We start from the raw sequence: 21,988 nt of genomic DNA on the forward strand, positions 1-21,988 counted from the left end.
TTTATTTTTGAAAGAGGCAAAACAACATAAACTAACAAAGAAGCATCTCATAGCACAGTGGCATGTACTATGGGGAAAATAAAGCTGAGCAATGTAATAGAAATACTGAATGTGATAGCACAGTTTATTTAGCTACAATGGACAGGGTAGACATCATTGAGGAGCAGTCACAGAGGATGTGAAGAGAGAGCCATATAAAAGAACCAGGGGAAGAGATAGAGACAACATAAGTACAATTGCTTTGAAAATAGTAAAAGCTTGGCTCATTTTTTTTAAAGTTGATATGGTGATATATAACAAAGTTAAAATAGAGGTGGCGAGAAGTCAGATGACCAAGAGCCTTATAAACCATGGTAAGGAGACTGAGTTTTATTCAGAGCATATGGAGAGAGCACACTAAAAAGTCTTAAGCAAGGAGTGACAGCATTTACTCTAATTTTTAAGAGTCAGTCTAGCTGCTATAGGGAAGAGAGTAGTAGAGAACCAAAATGTAGAAGTAAAGGTACCAGTCAGAAAGCTAATCTGGGTAGTTTGAGCAAGAGATAATGCTTCATAGGAGGGCATGAAGAGAAATGGTTAAATATATATATTTGTGATGTGTGATAGGACTTACTGACAGATTTAATGGGGAGTGGAAAGAGAGAAGAATTAGGACTTAGTTGGTGATTTATCACCAAAGCAATGGGTGAATGACAATATTATTTATTGAACTGGAGAACACTGGGGACGAAGTTTTGAAAAGGATGGGCAAAATGAAGAGATCTGTTCTGGGCAAAGTTTGATATCTAATTAAAGACATGGAGAAATTATCTCCACAATACATTATTCTGGACGTGTGTGTATGTGTGTGTGTGCATGTGTACACATATCTATATACATGACACATATGTCCCATATACACAATAGATGAGAACCATAAATATATGATTAATGTTGAAAGTCATGAGACTTGAAGACATTTTCTGAGAAATGTATATGTAAAAAGGACAACAGGGCTGAGAATGGAGCCCTTTGAGTTCTAGGGGAATATGGGAGAGTCAAAATAACAACAGAGAAGAAATGACAAGTGAAGGACAGAGAAAATAAATAGAAAAGCCAAAAGAAAACAGTGTTTCAAGGAAGGGAGAGTACAAAATGATGCTGAAAGGAAAAGTAAGGTGACAGAAAGTGACTTTCGGACCTGGCACTGGAAATATACCACTGGAAAAACCCTGGCAAAAGCAGTTTTAAGGAAGTGATAAAAATAGATTTAAAAAATAGATAAAAGAGAAGCCTGACTTGATGAATTTGAAGAAAGGTAAGAAAATATAGATAGCAATTATACACAATTTTTTTTTAACAAGATTTACTGAGCAGGAAAAGAGAAAAAGCGTGCGTCAGCTAGAAAGGACTATCATGTTAAGGGAAGTACTTTCAAAGATGGAGGGTGGAAATGTTAAAGCAGGTTTATGATAAGCTAGGAAAGAGCAAATTTTTAAGATAAAGGAAAGAATTATCATTAAACTGGGGAACTACGATGGGATGAAGAGGAAAAGTAGTAGAGCCAAACTCAGAACAGTGACACTACTGTAAGAGAACACGCAAAACAAACCAGTACAGATGCATGGAAGCTGGGGGATCTAATGCTGGGAAGATGCATTAGGTAGCATCTGATTCTCATTTTCTCAACGTAATATGAAATGAAGTCAGCAGCTCTGAGGTACGGGATCGGGATTTTGAGGATTTGGACAAGGGAAGACAAAGTAGGATATAATCATCTCTGAAAAATGTAAAATCAAATTAATTAATTAATTAATTAATTAATTTTAAAGATTTGTTTTTATTTATGATAGACATAGAGAGAGAGAGAGAGAAAGGCAGAGACACAGGCAGAGGGAGAAGCAGGCTCCATGCCGGGAACCCGACGCAGGACTCGATCCCGGGATTTCAGGATCGCGCCCTGGGCCAAAGGCAGGTGAGAAATTGCTGAGCCACCCAGGGATCCCCTGTAAAATCAAATTTAATAGGTATCTGCATTATAACTGCCTGTATAATTGGGAGCACATTTGAAATATGTGGCCATAAATCTGAAATGAAACCTGTCATGACAGTAGTGTGACTTTTTTCCAAACTACCATGCAGCATCTCTGTGCAAAGGCAGTAAAGGACAGGAAGTAGTGGTCAGAACTGCACTATTATTTTGCAGCAGCACTTAGCCAAGGTGTAGAATTCCAACAGATAATCATCAACTCCACATATTTAAATACACAGGAAAGGAAAGAGGGAAGTTTTAGGCTGGCCAGAAGAGGCACACAATCCCCCGATCCAAGAAAGACACTGCTTAGGAATAGCACCAGAACAGAGAAAAAGAAAAGCAGAGAACCCATTCTCACATTTCTTAGTATAACTTGTAGAGCTGTTTTACTACAATGGATGGTGCTTGTTACCCAAACTATATAAAGAATCCAGCACTGTTGGTATATTCAAGATCAATTAAAAAGTCTGAGAAAAAAAAAAAAACACACGAAGGGCATGACACAATGCTACAGTTGTACTGTGCCAAGAAATCTGAATATGTGCCAGAGAAACAGAGAACCAAAGAAAATTCCTGTCTTAAAATAATGACTTGACTTTTTGGATCTGTGGCAGAATAAATACACTGTCATTTGTTTTCATTCTTTAAAGAAAGCTGGTCTGTGTTGTTCACTCTGGATTTCTCCTTGATTTACCGATAAAGATACAGGAAAGCACAAGCACTGTATGGAGAATATCCCCATTTATTTTATGCATCATCATAATTTCTATCATTGTCTAAAACAAGACATATAACCTTAGACTTTTGAGCAAAATTTTGGTACTCAGGCCTCACCTCTATTTTTCCTCCCTTTTCAATTTTATTCTTCTTCTCCAACACTCCTACTTCATTTAATTTTCTTCTCCCTTTCCTATTTTTCTGTTTCTACACTTCAGGCCTCACAGAATAAACCAGAGATCCAAGCCTTCTTGGTAGAAGTCAGACCTAGGAGATGGATGGCCCCATGACCTAGGAAAAGTAACGTTCTAGCATGAACGGGACAATGAAACACATATAGCTTTTTTACTTTGTTACCTTGTTTCCCCACTTTCCAATCTGAAAAGTGCTTTGTCGATATTAAGGCATTTATTTTCATTGCCCCAAGGCTCTGTCAATGATGAGCACTGTGAATGCCACAGTTTAATCATACCACACAATAGTGTATTAAGTTGGGTGTGCAGAAAGAACACACCATTCATACGGCTCAACTTAAAAACTTGAACATTTTTCTGTAATACGCACAGGGAGAGCTGGAAGCTACTGTGAGAATCAAGGCATTTTAATATAGCATTAATAAAAAGTAGATATATTAAGTAGGTAATGGTAACATTTTTTTCCTCTGGTGAAAACAAAAGCTAGGGATGAGCAAATCCCAGAAGTGGTTTTCTTCATAACTTTTGGGTAAAACACAATGAAAATGATCAAGTCAATATTAACCACCATAGCATTCCACTGAAATGGAAGGAAAGAAAAAAGTGTAAAGTTTCTGATTTCATTAATACAGGATGGGCCTAGAGGAAGAAAAGGAGGCAAAAAAAAAATTGTAACTTATGAATCTGAAGATTTTCACTATATTTTCATCACAAAGACATTTAAATTCAACCTCCAAGGGGTCTTTGGCCAATAGAGTTCTGACTGCACACAAAATATGATTTAATTTATAAAAACTCAGTATTCCACAAGTGAATTATGGAAGTTTAATGTACATTCCTCTCTTGCTTTTTACTTTTGTTAGAAATATACTGACCTCATACTAAAATCCAAACCCCTTTAATTAGCACCAAAGGTCCTTAACAATCATCTGTATTTCTAGTCTATATTTCTACTCTTTTTTTTTTTTAAGATTTTATTTATTTATTCATGAGAGACACAGAAAGAGGCAGAGAGAGAGGCAGAGACACAGGCAGAGGGAGAAGCAGGCTCCACTCAAGGAGCCCGACACGGGACTCAATCCTGGGTCTCCGGGATCATGCCATGGACTGAAGGCGGTGCTAAGCCGCTGAACCACCCGGGCCGCCCTCTACTCCCTTTTGCACTAAGATTTTTGTTCTGGGGTGTTTTTGTTTGTGCCTCTTCACATGTCTCTCTCTGCCTAGCATATAAGTAGTCATCCTTCAAAGAGAAGTTCAAATGGCAGCATTTGGCAAAGCTTTCTAACACTCCCCTGAACCGAACTGCTTCACCCCCATGTCTGCACCTGGACTACAGGTATATTATAGCATACATGTAAAGGGAAATATTTTCTAGATTCTCTGTTCATAAATTATAATACTTAAAATACGAAAATATTAACTCTAGAGTTACAGATTAAATATAAGAAAACCTAAAATATACAGTGAAATTCAAATTGCCAATATTGATTTAATATGCAGGCAAATCACTGCTCACAGTATATGTATGGTACTTACTACTATGGTCCAAGTGCTTCTGAGTAATAAGAAGATTAAATTGTCCCCAAACTTTTGTTTGTCAAAGTGATTAAAGACAAGTTTGCTTCCTACAGTGCATCATAACATCATTTAAACCTTGCCTGAAATAAAAGCCACTTTCTTTTCTTATTGGTCCATTGCAATTATATCAGTAATATTTGGTAACAATTAGAATACGGATACCACAAAATGAATACGGATAAATATGCTAGTTACAGGATTTCACCCAGATGACCCAAAATACGTACATATGTGTGTTTTAGACTGTCAATGAAATGAAAATACAAAATCAAAACATCAGCATGGTAAACTCATCAATCTCAAAACATGTTCAAGGTCCCCAGGGATGTGAGAGCCCCTGATGTGAATATAATGATAAGAGAGAACTATGGATTAAATATTGGTTTACAATTCATTACTTATGTGATCATTAGGCTTTCTAAGCTTCAGGGTTGATTCTGTTTGTTTAGCTTTTAATTTGTGATACAGAGTGGTTATGTGGGAAAATAATGTATGAAAAATGCACAGCAAAGGATTTGGCAAAGAGCAAGAAGCTAGTGACATTCACTGTCACACATGCCCACAAACATGGATATCTAACTTATTATATTTTAATACATAAATTTAAATACCTAAATTCCCCATACATTAACCTGCAGAGAATCACAGAATATGCTTTTCCTATTTTGCAGGTGGTAGGAAGGGTGTGTATATGACTGAATATGACGGGATCTGTGTTTGAACGTTAGTCTAGCATTATGTCAGATAAGATTCTATAAGAAACATCTTTATGAGGATCCCTGAGTGGCTCAGTGGTTTGGTGCCTGCCTTCAGCCCAGGGCCTGATCCTGGAGCCCCGCGATCGAGTCCCACGTCGGGCTCCTTGCGCTTCTCCCTCTGCCTGTGTCCCTGCGTCTTACTCTCTCTGTCTCTCTCTCTCCCTTTCTCTTGTGTCTCTCATGAATAAATGAATAAATCTTAAAAAAAAAAATCTTTATAAGTTTCTCATCATATACCAAGTACCTTAATGTTTATCATTAATCTTTTCTTTCGTCACCTATTCAAAACACTTTCATGAGGTTTTATTAATTCAACTTCATAGACAAAAAGCCCAGACCTTCAATAAAGTTTAGTAATTAGCCCCAAATCACAATTTTACACATTATGGAAATGGTACTCAACTCCAGTCTGTCTGACCGCAACTACCTTATACTCACCCTCTCTGCTATAGTAATTGTAAGTGAAAATTGCTTATTTCATAACATTTCTGAAACCAAATATTGATTGAATATGTCTTACATGATACATACAAAAATCAATGAGAAGGTGGAAAGTCATTGCTTTATAGAGCTGTTATCTTCCATGGCTTCCTTTGTTCTGAAGAAATTCATCCTTCATTCTTTTTTTCCTCTTTCCAAAAGAGCAGCATCTATCTTACCATTCTCATATTGACTCATTTCATCTTTTTTAATTGATCTCTTCAGCCCTAAGGTTGGGAGCATTGCTATGCAGTTCTGCCTTTTAAAAACTACATGTTGGGATCCCTGGGTGGCGCAGCGGTTTAGCGCCTGCCTTTGGCCCAGGGCGCGATCCTGGAGACCCGGGATCGAGTCCCACGTCGGGCTCCCGGTGCATGGAGCCTGCTTCTCCCTCTTCCTGTGTCTCTGCCTCTCTCTCTCTCCCTGTGTGACTATCATAAATAAATAAAAATTTAAAAAAATAAAAAATAAAAAATAAAAAAATAAAAAAAAATAAAAACTACATGTTCCCTCCATTTGAAATGATGAGTGGAAAAAATAATACTTTATTCTACCACAGATTTGTCTCTTCATTTATATTAGATGGTAGATGTGAAAGTGTACTGTAAACTTAGAAACTAAATAAATGTAAAACATTTTAACTTTTTAACTTTATGTAGACAGCCCAAAAAGGAGCCAAAGGCTTCAGGCAGAAAGAGTCAGGGAATAATTCTACATTTATAAGAAATTACCTCAGGGCACCTGGGTGGCTCAGTCTGTTAAGCGTGTGCCTTTAGCTCAGGTCACGATCTTAGGGTCCTGGGATGGAGCTGTGCATCGGGCTCCCTGCTCAGTGGGAAGCCTGCTTCTCCCTCTCCCCGCCCCCAACTCATCTGCTCACTGGCTCTTATGTGTACGTGCGCACGCTCTCTCTCTTAAATAAATAAACAATATTTTTTTAAAAGATTTTATTTATTCATGAGAGACACAGAGAGAGAGAGAGAGAGAGGCAGAGAGACAGGCAGAGGGAGAAGGAGGTTCCATGCAGGGAGCCCGATGTGGGACTCGATCTGGGGTCTCCAGGATCAGGCCCTGGGCTGAAGGCAGCGCTAAACCGCTGAGCCACCAGGCTGCCCATAAACAATATTTTTTAAAAATTTACCTCAAAGTCATATGGTTGCCAAAAACTAAACCAAATACCAGGTCACAGGTAAAGGTCAATCTCACCAAAGGGTAGAACCCACATTACCAATTAATTAAAAAAAAATATGTCTAAGGCATTGCTTGGGAGGAAATGGGCTGTGGAATGTAAGATGGTCTATGTTTCTCTAAGCTTTAATAGCCTGCAAAGTTCTTTACATTTCATTACTCATTAAATCAACAAGTATTTGGTTAAACAACACCATCAGCTGTCAAACACTAGGGATATAAATCCATGAATAAAAATAATTCCTGTTCTCAAAAACCTCCCAGGCATCCAAGCAAATACAGTATACATACTGAGTACTACAAGAGTATATAGAGGAAAGGGACCTAACCTTATCTGGAAGTAGGCATGATAGTGATAATCAGGAAACACTTTCTGAAAAGTCATACAGGAACTTCCTTAAGGGATCACTCCAGGTTACTAAGCAGAGGATATAGTAATAGGTAAAGAGAACTGTACCAATAGAGCCCTGATGAAAAGGGAAATGAGTTATGTTGGGTGAAAACCATATTCAGTATGACTACAGCTTACTTTTTTTTTTTTTTTTGACTACAGCTTAAAATTGGAGGAGAGTAAAGAAAAAGGAAGCTAAACTTAACAAAAAACAAATAACTATTTTATGCTAAGCAAGGAACTGGTATTTATCCCAAATGCGTAAGAGAGAAATGATATAATCAGATTTCCAAAATTTAGAAAACACACTGAAGGGGAATCATAATTTGGGGGACAAAGGGACAATTAAATAGCTTTTATAGCAATGCAAAAAAAAAAAAAATCAATTTGACTTTGCCCTGAAGTTACATTGATAAACTGAACTAGTAATGATAACAGATAAGCTACTATGCTTTATACTAACCTCTTTTAAATCAGGTAATGATAGACTGAGCTGATAGACTTTTCCTCTTACAATACATTCTATAAAAGTTTTCTGATTATTTCCAAACTAAATTATCATGATCACTTCTCCAAACCCATTATTCCTTGCTTCTAGTTCTCTTAGAAAATTATCTGCAAAGAACTCTCCTTTTTACATCTCAATTCAAAGATCACATATGAGGGGCACCTGGGTGGCTCAGCTGGTTAAATGTCTGCCTTCAGCTCAGGTCATGATCCCAGGGGCCTGGGATCGAGCCCCACGTAGGGCTCCTCACTCATTGGGGAGTCTGCTTCTCCTTCTCCCTCTGCCTCAGCCACTCCCTCTCTGTCTGTGCTCACTTGCTCTCTCTCTCTGTCAAATAAAGAAATAAAATCTTTAAAAATAAAATAATCAGATATGAAGGGAATCAATTTTTGCTACCACTTTGAAAATAGTTAAGTTTTACAAGCTTAAGTGATTTTTGAATTTAGAAACTCATAACTAACATTGAAATGCTTAATACAGAGACCAAATAGCTAGCTACAGCATCTTTTTTTTTTAAATTTTTTTTTTTTTTAATTTTTATTTATTTATGATAGGCACACAGTGAGAGAGAGAGAGGCAGAGACACAGGCAGAGGGAGAAGCAGGCTCCATGCACCGGGAGCCCGATGTGGGATTCGATCCCAGGTCTCCAGGATCGCGCCCTGGGCCAAAGGCAGGCGCCAAACCGCTGCGCCACCCAGGGATCCCTAGCTACAGCATCTTAATGTCTTTTGTGGCCAGCGGGGGCATCCCAAACACAACAGAAACAAAATAATCGCACCTTAAGAAAAACAAAGTAAAGAAAATTAAAGCAGATACATTTCTTCCTGCCTATGACAAAGGTCGTTCTTCCATTCCACTAGACTTGTATTGTCTTCACTGACAAAGACCAACACAAATCACCAAACATCAACAATGGATAAACACTGCAGCTTAATTTTTTTTTAAAGACAGCGTAGTATCAATGTGTATGCAAATAAACCAAATCACCTTAAAACGGACCATTAAGATTACTAATTTCCTCATCTTCATCTCCCAGTCTACAATCTCAAATTCTGAGATCTCGAAGTCATATAGGTTATAGAAACTGGAGGTTGGAAAGAAAGTTTCTGCAAAAGTGTAATCCGTACCCAAGCAGCTAACTGTCCTGAAGTTTTGTGATTCACTCCCTTCCCCTTGCTACACTCTCAATTCCCTGTTACTCCGTTATACTGCTCAACATGTTTTTGTACATAAAATGACAAGGTAACAGGGGCCAATGAAAACAATGCTTTTTAGTATCCTAAGAAGTTTAATTTGCCTCTGTACCCATGCCAATATGACGCTTCAGATGATGGTCTTTAACAGAGGCAATGGGTGGTACTGCCATCCTGAAATCAATAGAAAATGGATTTTTTATAAGTTCAAAATATGAGCTGATATAGAGAAATCAACAGGCATAATGTTAAATGTTGGTGAAAATGTTTTAAAAAGGATAAAGATAAATTCCAAAAATATTCTTTCATAGATAACCACTGTTCTAAAGCCTTGCCAGTCAAAGCATTCTCCGTAGCTGCTTTGACTGTTAGAGCTGTTAGAAATGTAAAAAAGCCCAGGCCTTATCCAAACCCACATCAGAACTACATTTTAACAAACTCCAATACAATTTGTACATTAAAATTTGAGAAGCACGGTTCTAAATTGCCTTACCAAATAAATCATATTTTCTAAAACGTTAAGCTGTTGTGGAGCACCCCCCACCCCCCCAGCAAGGCTTAAAGTATTGTGTGAATCATCAGGGCAACACCCAGAAATAATCTTGTCACTACTAGGGTGGATACAGGCAGGCTACAACTGGCAAAAAGGTGGCAATTCTCACCAAAGTATAACACATTCAATCCAACTTCTGACCTTCACACTCAGAGGAGCTAAAAAACATAAACTTAAAAAACCTATCAATCTACATATTGCATCTAGACCTCACAAGGACATACAAAACAAGAAATAGAGGAAAGTTAAGGTATGTAGTAAACATGAAAGATGAGAAACTGAATTTGTACTGAAGACTGTGCCATAAAGTGGCAACGACCCTGATGAGTAAGTCCACTAATGCTGAACCTCAATTTTCTCATTTGTAAAACAGGAAAATATCATCCATTTCTTACAGTTGTTATGATCTTAAGTGAGATAAAGAATGAGATTGGGAGGGACAAGGTTTTTCAGATAAAATACTAAACTCCACTCAAATTTATATTTCAGATATGTGACAATGTTTTAGTATAAGTATGTCCTGGTACTTACAAGACATCAAATACTAAAAAAAAATAGTCATTGTTAAACAACAACAACAACAACAACAACAACAAAAATAGTCATTGTTTATGTGAAATACAAATTTAACTGATAGCCCAAATGTGAATTTGCTAAATCTGGCAACCACATAAAATTCAAATTTTAACTAACTGTAAATTTAGCCTTCCTCCCTTCTCTATTGAATTTACCATCTTTAGCTCATGTAGAGAATGCCAGGTAACTGTCTACAGCTGCTACCAAGAAAAAATACCTTTGCCACTTCTCGATGCATGATAGCACAAAACTCAATACTTCTCAATAGAACAGTTAGGTAGATCAGTACAAGTATGTGCTCACACGTTTTTTTTTCTACCAATGATTCATTCAAAATAGTAGCACTATATTTCAGGAGTAGTTAATGGGAGGGTGTGGCAACCCACCACCCTTGTGTGACCCAATCCAAAAACACTAGGCAATATTCTTGCTTGAAAGGAAAGAAAATGAGGAAAAGTCTTTTGAACAATAAGGATGTTTTAAAAAGTTAAAAGAATGGCAAATAGGTGCAAAAAATGCAATTAACAACAGATCATTCTCCTAGATTATAAACTCTTATCTACAAATAAAACTCTCTGAAACAGAACAAAGTCAAAAATACTCTTGGGCCTATAAAATCCTGAACACTGCAGCTAGAAAACAAAAAGGAAAGGAATGAAGCCTTCAAAATACAGACATATCTCTTCTTTGTAAATGATACCTTACGAGATTTTAGTGCCTAGTCAGACAATAATGAAAAAAACCTCTAAGATGTGCAATCAGAGAAATGGCTGGTTGACAAAGTCAGATTTTAGGAATTAATGTAGAACTCTTTTATCAAATTAATGAAAGTAACAAGTAACTATAACAACAGGAATACATCTGAGCAACACATCAAGTATTTAGCTTTTATTATGTAATAATATAGGCACTCTGGTCTAAATGCAGTTGATAGAAAGTATCCCACAGACTTCAAACATTTGAAGATCAGCCTGCAATAGGCACTGCTAAATAAAATGGAGTAATAATAATATTGAGCCCAATTTGTGTATACCTGAAAGTGAGTAAAAGAGATATTTATAGGCTTCACTTATTGAATGTCTTGCCTTTAGCCAAAGTTGCTGTGAAATAAAAAGTAACAATGATTCTGAATCAAATCATATATTTTCATCTATTCATGGAATCATTTCTTTGCATTCCTTCTCTGGAGATAATGTCATTGAATAGTAACGGAAGACATGTATATATGTTTAAGGATAGAGATCGTGAATCTTCAGTCATCACTCTAAAAATCTCTCTGCTCTGTATTAAATGGAAACAGGGACAGAGGGAAACAGGAGAGAACCAGAGAGAGAGGAAGAGAGAAAGCAAATAAATCTATTCAAATCAGAAATGCTTAGTGGAGGACACTAAAAAACAAATACTACGGTTAAGGTTAAGTGTCACTACTAACTCAAAACAGGTGGTTAAAACATACATTTAAGAGTTAAGTATCTTGCCCAAGGTCCCATAATGAAGTTATCCAAATATCTAATCTAATCTTAAACTATCAATACTCTCTTGATGATCTGCTCAATTGGACTTGATAAAACAATACCTAAAATGGTGAAATGCTTCTGTATAGAAAAAATACTGCAAAAAATAATTTCAACCAGGAACAAAAAAGGCTTTATTACACACTACAACCAAAACTATCTTTGCTACTGAAAAAATAAATAAAGATCATTGCTCCTGGGGCACCTGGACCACCTGGCAGAGGTGGGTTAAGCCTCTGCCTTTGGTTCAGGTTGTGATTGATCCCTGAGTCCTGGGATCGAGTCCCTCATGGGGCTCCCTGGTCAGTGGGGAGCATGCTTCTGCCCCTCCCCCTGCTTATGCTTTTTTTCTCTCAAGTAAATAAATAACATCTTAAAAAAAATCATTGCCACTGTTTTATTTTGTATTCCTTGGAAAATAAACTTATTTAGAAATAAGTATACTTCAATGGCATTTATTGCTAGAGTAAAAACTACTAAAATGAACCAGCTAACAATATTATAATTAACATAACTTATAACTCAGAAAATTATGTATACAATAATGGCTTCCACAGACAAATTATTCCAGGGCAGAGTTTTGTTTAGAGATATTTAGATCAAAACCTGTCATACAAGAGACACAGTGAAAAAACCTCCCTGTAAAAATATGTCCACCTGATGCTTAAGTCAGAGATGAAAGTTCTCCAAAGACAAGGCTTCAATGGTATTTTGTTACTAAAGCTGAACTGTGTTCAGACTATGCCATACTTGGAATTACACAAGGAGAAAAACATTTACAGTAGAAAATGGGAAAATCACTTTTTAAATACAGTATTTGGGCTTGCTATTTTTATTGCAAACAATGTAAGATTTGTTCTGTAATAAATATGGTTTGAAATAGAAGTTCCATAAAAACTTAAACAAAATAAATAAAACTGGGAGTAGTAGGCAGGTTAACCAATAATGTAAGTGAAAATGAAATTTCTTACAAGAACATGAGAAAGCCCAAAAGTTAAGGAACATGTATAAAGAAGAAAAGGAGCAGTGCCTGGGTGACTCAGTTGTTTAAGTGTCTGACTTCAGTTTGGTCATGATCTTGGGGTCCTGAGATTGAGCCCTGCATCAGGCTCTGTGCTCTATGGGGCATCTACTTGTCTTTCTCCCTCTACCCCTCCCTCTGCTTGTGCACACACACACACTCTCTAATGAATAGGTAAAATCTTTAAAAAAAAGAAGGAGAAAAGAAAAACAGACTGAAAAATGTCAATGAGGTGTTAAGAGAGCTAGCAGAAAACAATGTCACATAAACTACAAAGAAGAGTTTCTAAAGGAAAAGAGATTATAATATTTAAAACCCCAAAAAGGTCAGTAGGCCCAAGACAAAATCACTCAGTTTGGCAACCAGTATATCACTGAAGCAGTGAGAGAAGAATCCAGATTACACTTGGAAAACAAAGATAGGGCAGCCCGGGTGGCTCAGCGGTTTAGCGCCTGCCTTCAGCCCAGGGCATGATCCTGGAGATCTGGGATCGAGTCCCATGTCAGGCTCCCTGCATGGAGCCTGCTTCTCCCACTGCCTGTGTCTCTGCTTCTCTCTCTTTCTCTCTCTCTCTCTGTGTGTGTGTGTGTGTGTGTGTGTGTGTCTCATGAGAAAATAAATAAAATCTTTAAAAAAAAATAAAAAAGGATAACAAAGATAAATGTGGAAGTGGTGGCAGGGAGCATAAATGATTATTTCAAAAACTGTGCAAGCCTGCAGAAAAAGAAAGATAAAAGTAAGGTACTGTACTGAATTGAGGCCAAGGAAAAGATACTTAGATTATTTCCATTTCTTTTTAAGGATGGGGAAACTAGTATATGTTTTATATTTGGAAGAATCTGTGGAAAGGAAAAGAATATAAGTAAGGAGAAGTTCATTTATAGAGCAAGGGTCTAAAAACTGAGAATAGGGTAAGAATAAAAGAGAATAGGAAAATTTAGCCTTGGAAAAGAGCTGGGGCATGAGATCCACTGAAATAAAAGGAAGATTAACATGAGTGAAATTAAAACCCAGGACTGTGGATACCCTAAAACTCTATTTACCAGGCAAAGGGAGGGAAGACGGGGGAGGTCATCTGCTAAGAGAGAAGGAGGAGGACAGTGTAAATCTGACTGGAGAAGCCTCTTTATAAACTAGATTAGTATAAATAAGTATGAAAGAAGAGCTTACTGTGTTTCTTACTGTATTTACAACTCACACAAATTGCTTTTCTCTTAAATGAATCAAAAGTAAGGGGACTTTTTCAAAAATATCACTTAGGTTATCAATTTAAACACTGAGAAGAAATACCAGGGAGTAGAAATGGGAAAGGGAATCTTTTTTCCTAAAATGCTTCAACATCTTATCTTTCTACCTATATAGAAATATAGCAACTGAAAAGGTAAGTCAAGTCTTAAAATACCATTACAGAAGAAATGTTTCCTTTTCTCATTTTCTACACATACACAACTTTGCACTACGATTCTACTTTGCATTTTCTATTAATAGTGGTAAGAACCAATAAGAACAGTATAGTGTTTTAAAGAATCTGAAATATATCACCTCATGCTATCATATGCTGGATCAAATAGGACTCGATGAAAAATGCAAAAAGGAGCTCTATATATCAACTGTTTACCCTGTATCAGATACTGTTCTAAGTGCTATTTATACGAACTCATTCAATGTTTACATCAACCCTTTAGATTAGGTAATTATCCCAATTCTACAGATGAAAAATCTACCTAAGAAAATTTAAGCCATCTGGAGCTCTATGGCTCATACTCTAATTCTGACAGTACAGTACATAAAATACATAAAGTCCTGAGGTTGAAATGAGAAGATCTGGCTTCAGATCTAAGTTCCACCACTTACTAGTCGGTTGACCCCAGAGAAATCATGTTCCCTACTCTTAGTTCCTCATCAGAATGATAATCTGTCCTGTGTAACCCATATGCTATCTGTGAGACTCCAAGACAGGAAGGAGGCTTTTATAAACAGTAATATATATGATACCATTACTATTAGAAAACAGCTGCTAGGTTAAGCACATACAGTCATATCATTTTTGGAACCATATCAGAAATTCTCATGCCTTGATTTACATTTCCATGCTCACATGCAAAAGAAATAACTTCTAAAATTCATGTTTCAGGGGTGCTTGGGTAGCTCAGTTAAGTGTCTGACTCTTATTTTTTCAGCTTGTCATGATCTCACAGTTATGAGATCAAGAACCACATCCGGCTCGACACTGGGCAAGGAACCTGCCTGGGATTCTCACTCTCTCCCTCTGCGCCCCCCTCAAAAAAAATTCATGTTTTCAGTTGTGCTGTTAGCTTTTCTTCCTAATAAAGATGGACAAATAACTTAATGGGCTTGGAAACTGTGGTATTGACCTCAAGAGTGGAAATAATAAATCTCTACATATTTGCTGGGAAGATCATTTGAAATAAAATATGTAAAGGTTCTATTATAGTGCCTCTGGCACTTATAAATCAAAGTAGCGCTGGCTGCTTCATTATCATTTGTTCTACCATTCAGCAGAATCACAAAACAAAACCAAAATTTCAAGGGTGCATTGGTTTATGTATAGTAAAATAATTTCAAGATTCTTCTAAAATCCACAGACTATGGCAACTTTCCCTCCAACATTCACTCTGCATTTTGTCTCTGATGAAATTTTAATTAAATTAAAGCAATTTTTCTTCTCATTCCCCTGGTGACTCCTCCTTTCATCTTTGTTTCGCTCTGGTCAAAACCTGCTCAGTCTGATTCTTGCTTTCTGACTACTTTATCTTTTGAAGCACAGAACTTTGAATCCACTCTTCGGTAAACCTAAAACTTCTGACATTTTATGCACTCATAACTAGATTTCTAGACATATCTTTCCTGGAGTAAGTGCTATCATTTCAGTTCCTCATTAGAGTTCAAGATAATGTTAGTATACTATGCTCTTATCTTTGTTAAAGTACAAGCATACTGACCTTGAGGTGAGACTGAAGAAACAGCAAATCCAGGGAGAAAATGTGAAAGAGAAAGTTAGAAAGAATTAATAAGGACAATATTCAGGAAATAATGTTATTTATAGACACAAACAAAACATAAAAGCACAGGATTAGAGAAGGGAAAGGTGTAACAGATTCTGCACAGGCACTAAAAATTAGTAATATCAGATTTTCAACTCTCAAAAAGTGTATTTTCACATTAGATTACACCATCGTACCTTAACGTAAGTTTGAAAGAAAATTTTTTGTCTAGAATTCACCATTTCTTAAAGGAGGGGATAAAAGACAATTTATTAAACACAAAGGAAAAGAAGAGAAGGTCAGCACTTCCCCTTTTTCATTTAAGTAGCTAACTGTGATTTCACAATTTAAATCATCTTAATTTTATACATATCCACCTTATAACTACTCCTTTAACCCACCCCACTCCATTTCTTGAATCCAAGTTATCCATAACAAAAGCAGAAAAACATTTAGAGCTTTAATAATTCTGTAGAATACAGACAGAATTCTAATTGATGAGGAAGAACTTGAAATAATGGTCCCAAATGTGAAAACAATAATAATTTTTTCCTAATTAAAACCTATTTTTTTTCTCATTCCAAATCTACCAAACTCTCTCAAATGGTGCAATCTAAAAGCAATAATGAACAAGAACATACAGCTCTATAAACATCACTCCATTTCCAATACTGCTCAGCAGTTAGAGATGCAAAGTTGCCATGCTCAATATTCCTACATAGCATGAAGCCCCAGTGGTTCATTATTGCTTTTTATAGTAACAAGCAGTTTTCCCTTTTAAAACATTAATCAATTTCACTGAAGTTAGTATTATTCTCCAAATACTTAAGACTTCTAATGGCCAGTGCCATCCAGATTGTGTTCAGGATCTAAATTTTACTTCAAGAATCTAAAACAAAAGGTTTATTTCTTGAATGCAAGCACCATTTCAATTTGTACTTTAATATTTTCTTATGTTTCAGAATTTAAAACCAGGATTTTTAAACCATTGTGAAAATAACAAAAGATAAGGATGACAAGATTTATTACTTCCACTATATAAAATAAAGAGAAATGAAAAACAGATTAAAAATGACTCCCCTCAATCACACACTGAGTAAGTGGCAGATCCAGGATAAAAATGGGGGTCTTTGACATCTCCCTGGGCATATTTTACATGTTCTATGATGCTTACAGCTTTTTTTTTTTTTTTTTATGATAGTCACACAGAGGGGGGGTGGGGCAGAGACACAGGCAGAGGAGAAGCAGGCTCCATGCAGGGAGCCTGATGTGGGACTCGATCCCAGGACTCCAGGATCACACCCTGGGTCAAAGGCAGGCACTAAACCGCTGAGCCACCCAGGGATCCCATGCTTACAGATACTTAAGGGGGAATGTATAAAATAAATCCATGCATCTTTGGCATATATAAAACAGTAGAGAATGCAGATAACATTCAAAGGCAAAACCGGCCAATCTCTAAATGACTGTTCCCAATTATCTTTTCTATCTTTGTTAGTTATGACACAATAAATTAGAATAATTTTAGATCAACAATGACACTAACTGAAATTTCCGATAGTTGCAAGACTTTATTTTTTTTTTAATTTTTATTTATTGATGATAGTCACAGAGAGATAGATAGAGAGGCAGAGACACAGGCAGAGGGAGAAGCAGGCTCCATGCACCGGGAGCCCGACGTGGGATTCGATCCCGGGTCTCTAGGATCGCGCCCTGGGCCAAAGGCAGGCGCCAAACCGCTGCGCCACCCAGGGATCCCAGTTGCAAGACTTTAAATAAGACTTGGATGGGGCACCTGGGTGGCTCAGGGGTTGAGCATCTGCCTTTGACTCAGGTCATGATTCTGGGATTCTGGGATCAAGTCCCACATCAGGCTCCCCACAGGGAGCCTGCTTTTCCCTCTGCCTGTGTCTCTGCTGCTATCTCACTGTGTCTCTCATGAATGAATAAATAAAATATTTTTAAAATAAAATAATTAAGACTTGGGTAAATCTTAAGGGAAAAAAATTAAGCTTACTGCTATCAACAGTGAGCAATTTTTTATCTATTTTATTGTTCTGGGTCATATTTCACTTTGGCATCAAACTATAGCTCTTGAGAAATTAATGTGGAAGAAAAAATCTACATATAGAATAATCCTATAAAATTCTAATGTTTGCACTTTCAAGTAAAAATTTAAGGTGATCACTAAACAAAAATTCCTATAAAGACTGTACTATCAAATTACAAGGTGCTGTGCCACAAGAAATTTTGGCAAGATGACCTAATATAATTGACTATGCAAAGCTGTGTAATTTATTCTTCTTTAACATGAAATCAGTGAAATTCATCAAGGAGGAAAAGAAAGAAACAAGCAGCTTCCTGAGAAAGCAAGCTGAAGCAAGCAGGATCAGATAAAGAACCAGTCATCTTCAGTTATTCATAGTCTTAGTATCCTTTCTCTCTCTTTTTTTTTAAACACTATCATTCTCCCTCAGTCAAGAACACACAACTTCCACAGCAGTGGTCACATCTCTTCTCCTCAAACTATAGGAAGACCACAATCTCTGACACTGAACTTCATGAGTCAAAAATACATAACCATGAATCTAAAAGTAAGGAAATTCTTCTCTAAGGAACCATTTTCCTTATGAATTGTTTACTAGTTTATACCACAGCTATATACAGCTTAACATTAATTTTTAGACAGAAGATCTCTGCAGATCTTAAACTGAGTATCATTTTGGCATTTCTGTACAAAAAAAATATAAATATAAAGACTAAGTATGTAGGTTTGCATTTTTAGGTTATACTGTATAGATGGCTAAATATACAGTGATATAAATATGAAGCAATCACAAACATAAAGCCCATGTTCACAATGAAAGGTTCAAAAATAATTTTTAGGTCAACTTACATAAATAAACAAGGAGGTGGGTAAAACAGTCAAATATCTAATTATAATAGTATATTTATTCATTTGGTTATACACACATTTAAAATAGGATACATTAGAAAATAAAGTTAATTTGGAAATATTTCTTCTCCTCCCACATTCTCTGAAACAGTTTTATCTACTCTCTTTACGTGCATCTTCAATATCAATTAGCCAAGGACAGAATATTACCATTACTTTATGTATCACTAAGAAAGAAAAAAGTATATATACTAATTAAATTATGTTATGCCATTATTTATACATGTATCCCAGATTTAGAGATGTTAAAACATAAAAATAAAAGTTATAATTGGTATTTCATTGTGATAAAAGAGGGAGGAGATTATCTATATTTTTATCTAATCTACAGATCAAAAAATAATCCCACTGGATCATATTAAATTATATAAAAATATTTTATAGATATGAATTTACTTACACTTTGTTACAGAGGGAAAAGGATAGGTGCATGTATAAACACATTACAAACATATAGAAGAAATGAATATAAAAATAATATCTAAAAAATAATAATATCTAAAAATATATATATAACTAACAAGTGTATAAGGGACTAAAATCTCCATATGTTTGATTGGTGGAAGGTCTGAATACATAGGTGATGGAAAGATAAAAAGGAAGAAATATGGGATGATTAGATAGTGAAACAAGAAAGGCATTCTCCTTGTATTAACATATTATGTAGTTATTAGGCCCTCAATAATGTAGAGTCATAGGACAGAACATGGTAAACACCATTAAAAAATAGCACATATAAAGGAAACAGAAATTACTACCTCAGGAGGTCAGGAAAGCTGGCTTTCTTTTCCAAAAATATAACAGTTAAACAGAGTCAAATTCCCACAAATGAAAGTAGAAAAACAAAATTTTAATAAAAGAGAAAAAAATAAGAAAAAGCAGATAAAAAAGGACTCATCTTCTAATTTTGAGGTCCATTTTTTTTTTTTTACAAAAAGATGTAATTCTACAAAGACTACCAAACCAAAAATTGAAAATATCATCCTGTAAACTAGTTCACATTTCCCAACACATTTTAGAGGATTTATGAAAAATAAAGACAACTCCATTTTCATTACATAAAATTTCAGACACTAGTAATCTTTAAAAGCAAATCAAAAATTCAAAAGGCCAAATCCTTGAGCCACGGGATTTAAGCCTACCAACTATCTTCCCTAATTTCTCCAAGTACCACCAGAAAAGTGCTTTCTCTTATACAGACACACATGCAAATAACACCTAGATTATATCTCACTCATGGCAGGATAGGAAAATGACCCCAATCTTTGTGTTCAAGCTCAGTTCAGTACGTTGATCTTGATCTACAGAAGTACAGACTTATCTCACTTACCAAATGAGATTAAGTTACTACTTTATCGGCTCAGACAGCTAATTCAGGGGTTAATTACCTTGAGCCTAAATTCTGAGCAAAGTGAGAACACTCCTGCTTAAAAAAAAAAAAAAATCAGGGTGGGGGAAGGTGGCAAAATCAACGAAAATGGCTCCAAATCTTACTGGATACAGTCCACTTTAAATAAAGCCAGTTGTTTATAAATCAGAATGTAATTCCCGGGCAGCCTGGGTAGCTCAGCGGTTTAAGCGCCTGTCTTCCGCCAGGGCATGATCCTGGAGACCCGGGATCGGGCCCCACATCGGGCTCCCTGCATGGAGCCTGTTTCTCCCTCTGCCTGTGTCTCTGTCTCTCTGTGTCTATCATGAATAAATAAATAAAATCTTTTTTTAAAAAAAAGAATGTAATTCCCTTGGAAATAATATTATAGATGCAGTTTAGGTATTTTTGCTGGCCCACAAAATTTAAGTTTAGGTATGATGCAAACGCCTAGAACTCACAGTTCAAGATGAAGTCTAAAAAAGATGGTTAGCAGGGAAAATAAAATTAACCATCAAAAAGTGGAAAAACTAAGTGTCCTCTATTAGAAGTACTTACAGGACTGGCCTAGTAATATACGTGAGTGTGAATGAATAAATAAAGCGTGTCTTGGCTTCTCTTGCTTCCTTACCATAGTAGCAGCAGCATCCTGGCTTCCCCTTGTCTCTATGTACACCTGAGTTCACAGACCTGAAATTAAAAGTCTACAGTCCAGAACTACCTACTAATGCTCCAACTAACAACCTCGCAAGACATCATGACTGAATATTGGTCTTAGAAATTAAAAGACCATACTGAAGAGTACAAAGTTCAAGAAGTCTCATATTCAGGGGCACATATTAACTGGATACCTTGAGTAGTACTTCTCAGGAGAGCTTAACCAAACCTTAAATTGAAACCTTATCACTGAAATTTCCATCCATTACACAAGCCATGGAAAGATGCCTCTGCTAGCACCATCACAAAGGAAAAGACAACAGCTGCTTTCTGTTGAAGTCTTAGTCTTCAGGGGCCAGTAATATCTCTTTATTGAGTCTAGACTGACAGGAAGGCTGAGTCAGACATGGAGAAACTGGCACCAGGCAACAAAGCGACCCACATTTCAATTCCAAAGTACCTGTCCTCTAAGATAGCATTCTAGAATGTGGGAAAAACCTTTGGCCTCAGCAAGATCTTCAAGTGAACAGCCTCTGAATCATCCAATTGTCTTCATCTTCCTCTTCTAGAATATAAGCTCATTAATAAAATCTAGAACATAGGATTGGAGGGGGGAGGAAGGGAAAGACTCTGGAATTTTAGAATTCTTAGGCATAACTCTATTACCACCCACCTACTTATGTGATACAGGACCAGCCATCTAATCTCTGTGCCTCAGCCTCCTTATCTGTATTTTAAAAATCTATATAAGAACCCTTTTCAAAAACAAACAAAAAGGTCATGATGCAAGAAGGGGCAACTAAAATAAACAAATACAACTACTAAACAAATTATATTAAAAGTCTGGGGCATCTTTCTTAGAAAAATAAGATGTACCTGATAAATATCAAAAGGAAGACATGTAAGGTTTGCAGAGTTCCTACAGGAAATCTTCACCCAAAATATGTGCCATTTTGCTTTTTAATGTTTCCACTAAAGGACAGAAAAAAAACTGATAGTCTAATATAAATGAGAGGGTGCCTGCATGGCTCAGTCAGTTAAGCAGTTAAGAGTCTGCCTTCAGCTCAGGTTAAGATCCCAGGTCCTGGGATCCAGCCATGCCCTGGGATTAGGCTTCCTGCTCAACAGGGAGCCTGCTTCACCCTCTTTCTCTGCCCCTCCCACCAACTTCCCAACCCTCCACTCCCCCTCCCCATGCGCTCTCTCTGCACTTTCTCTCTCAAATACATAAATAAAATCTTAAAAAAAAAAATACAAATGAGGTAAGAGTAATGTCCACATCTGTCACACTGAAACTTTGTTTTTAAAACGTAT

The 21,988-nt window shown here is 36.4% G+C and overlaps 1 protein-coding gene across 11 annotated transcripts in view; it reads right to left on the reverse strand.

Annotated features, from left to right (window-relative positions):
• ERC1 (ELKS/RAB6-interacting/CAST family member 1) overlaps positions 1-21,988 on the reverse strand; it is a 549,485-nt gene that overhangs the window by 325,823 nt on the left and 201,674 nt on the right. For 9 of the 11 annotated variants that reach the window (XM_041736575.1, XM_041736573.1, XM_041736571.1 and 6 more), the window contains one exon: positions 15,651-15,662. The exons of the other annotated variants lie outside the window; for them this stretch is intronic. In XM_041736575.1, coding sequence (XP_041592509.1) covers positions 15,651-15,662 — 12 coding nt within the window. The remainder of the gene's footprint in view (positions 1-15,650; positions 15,663-21,988) is intronic. 11 annotated transcript variants of the gene reach the window in all.

Source organism: Vulpes lagopus, chromosome 21 (assembly GCF_018345385.1).
Source record: "Vulpes lagopus strain Blue_001 chromosome 21, ASM1834538v1, whole genome shotgun sequence".
Lineage (NCBI taxonomy): Eukaryota > Metazoa > Chordata > Mammalia > Carnivora > Canidae > Vulpes > Vulpes lagopus.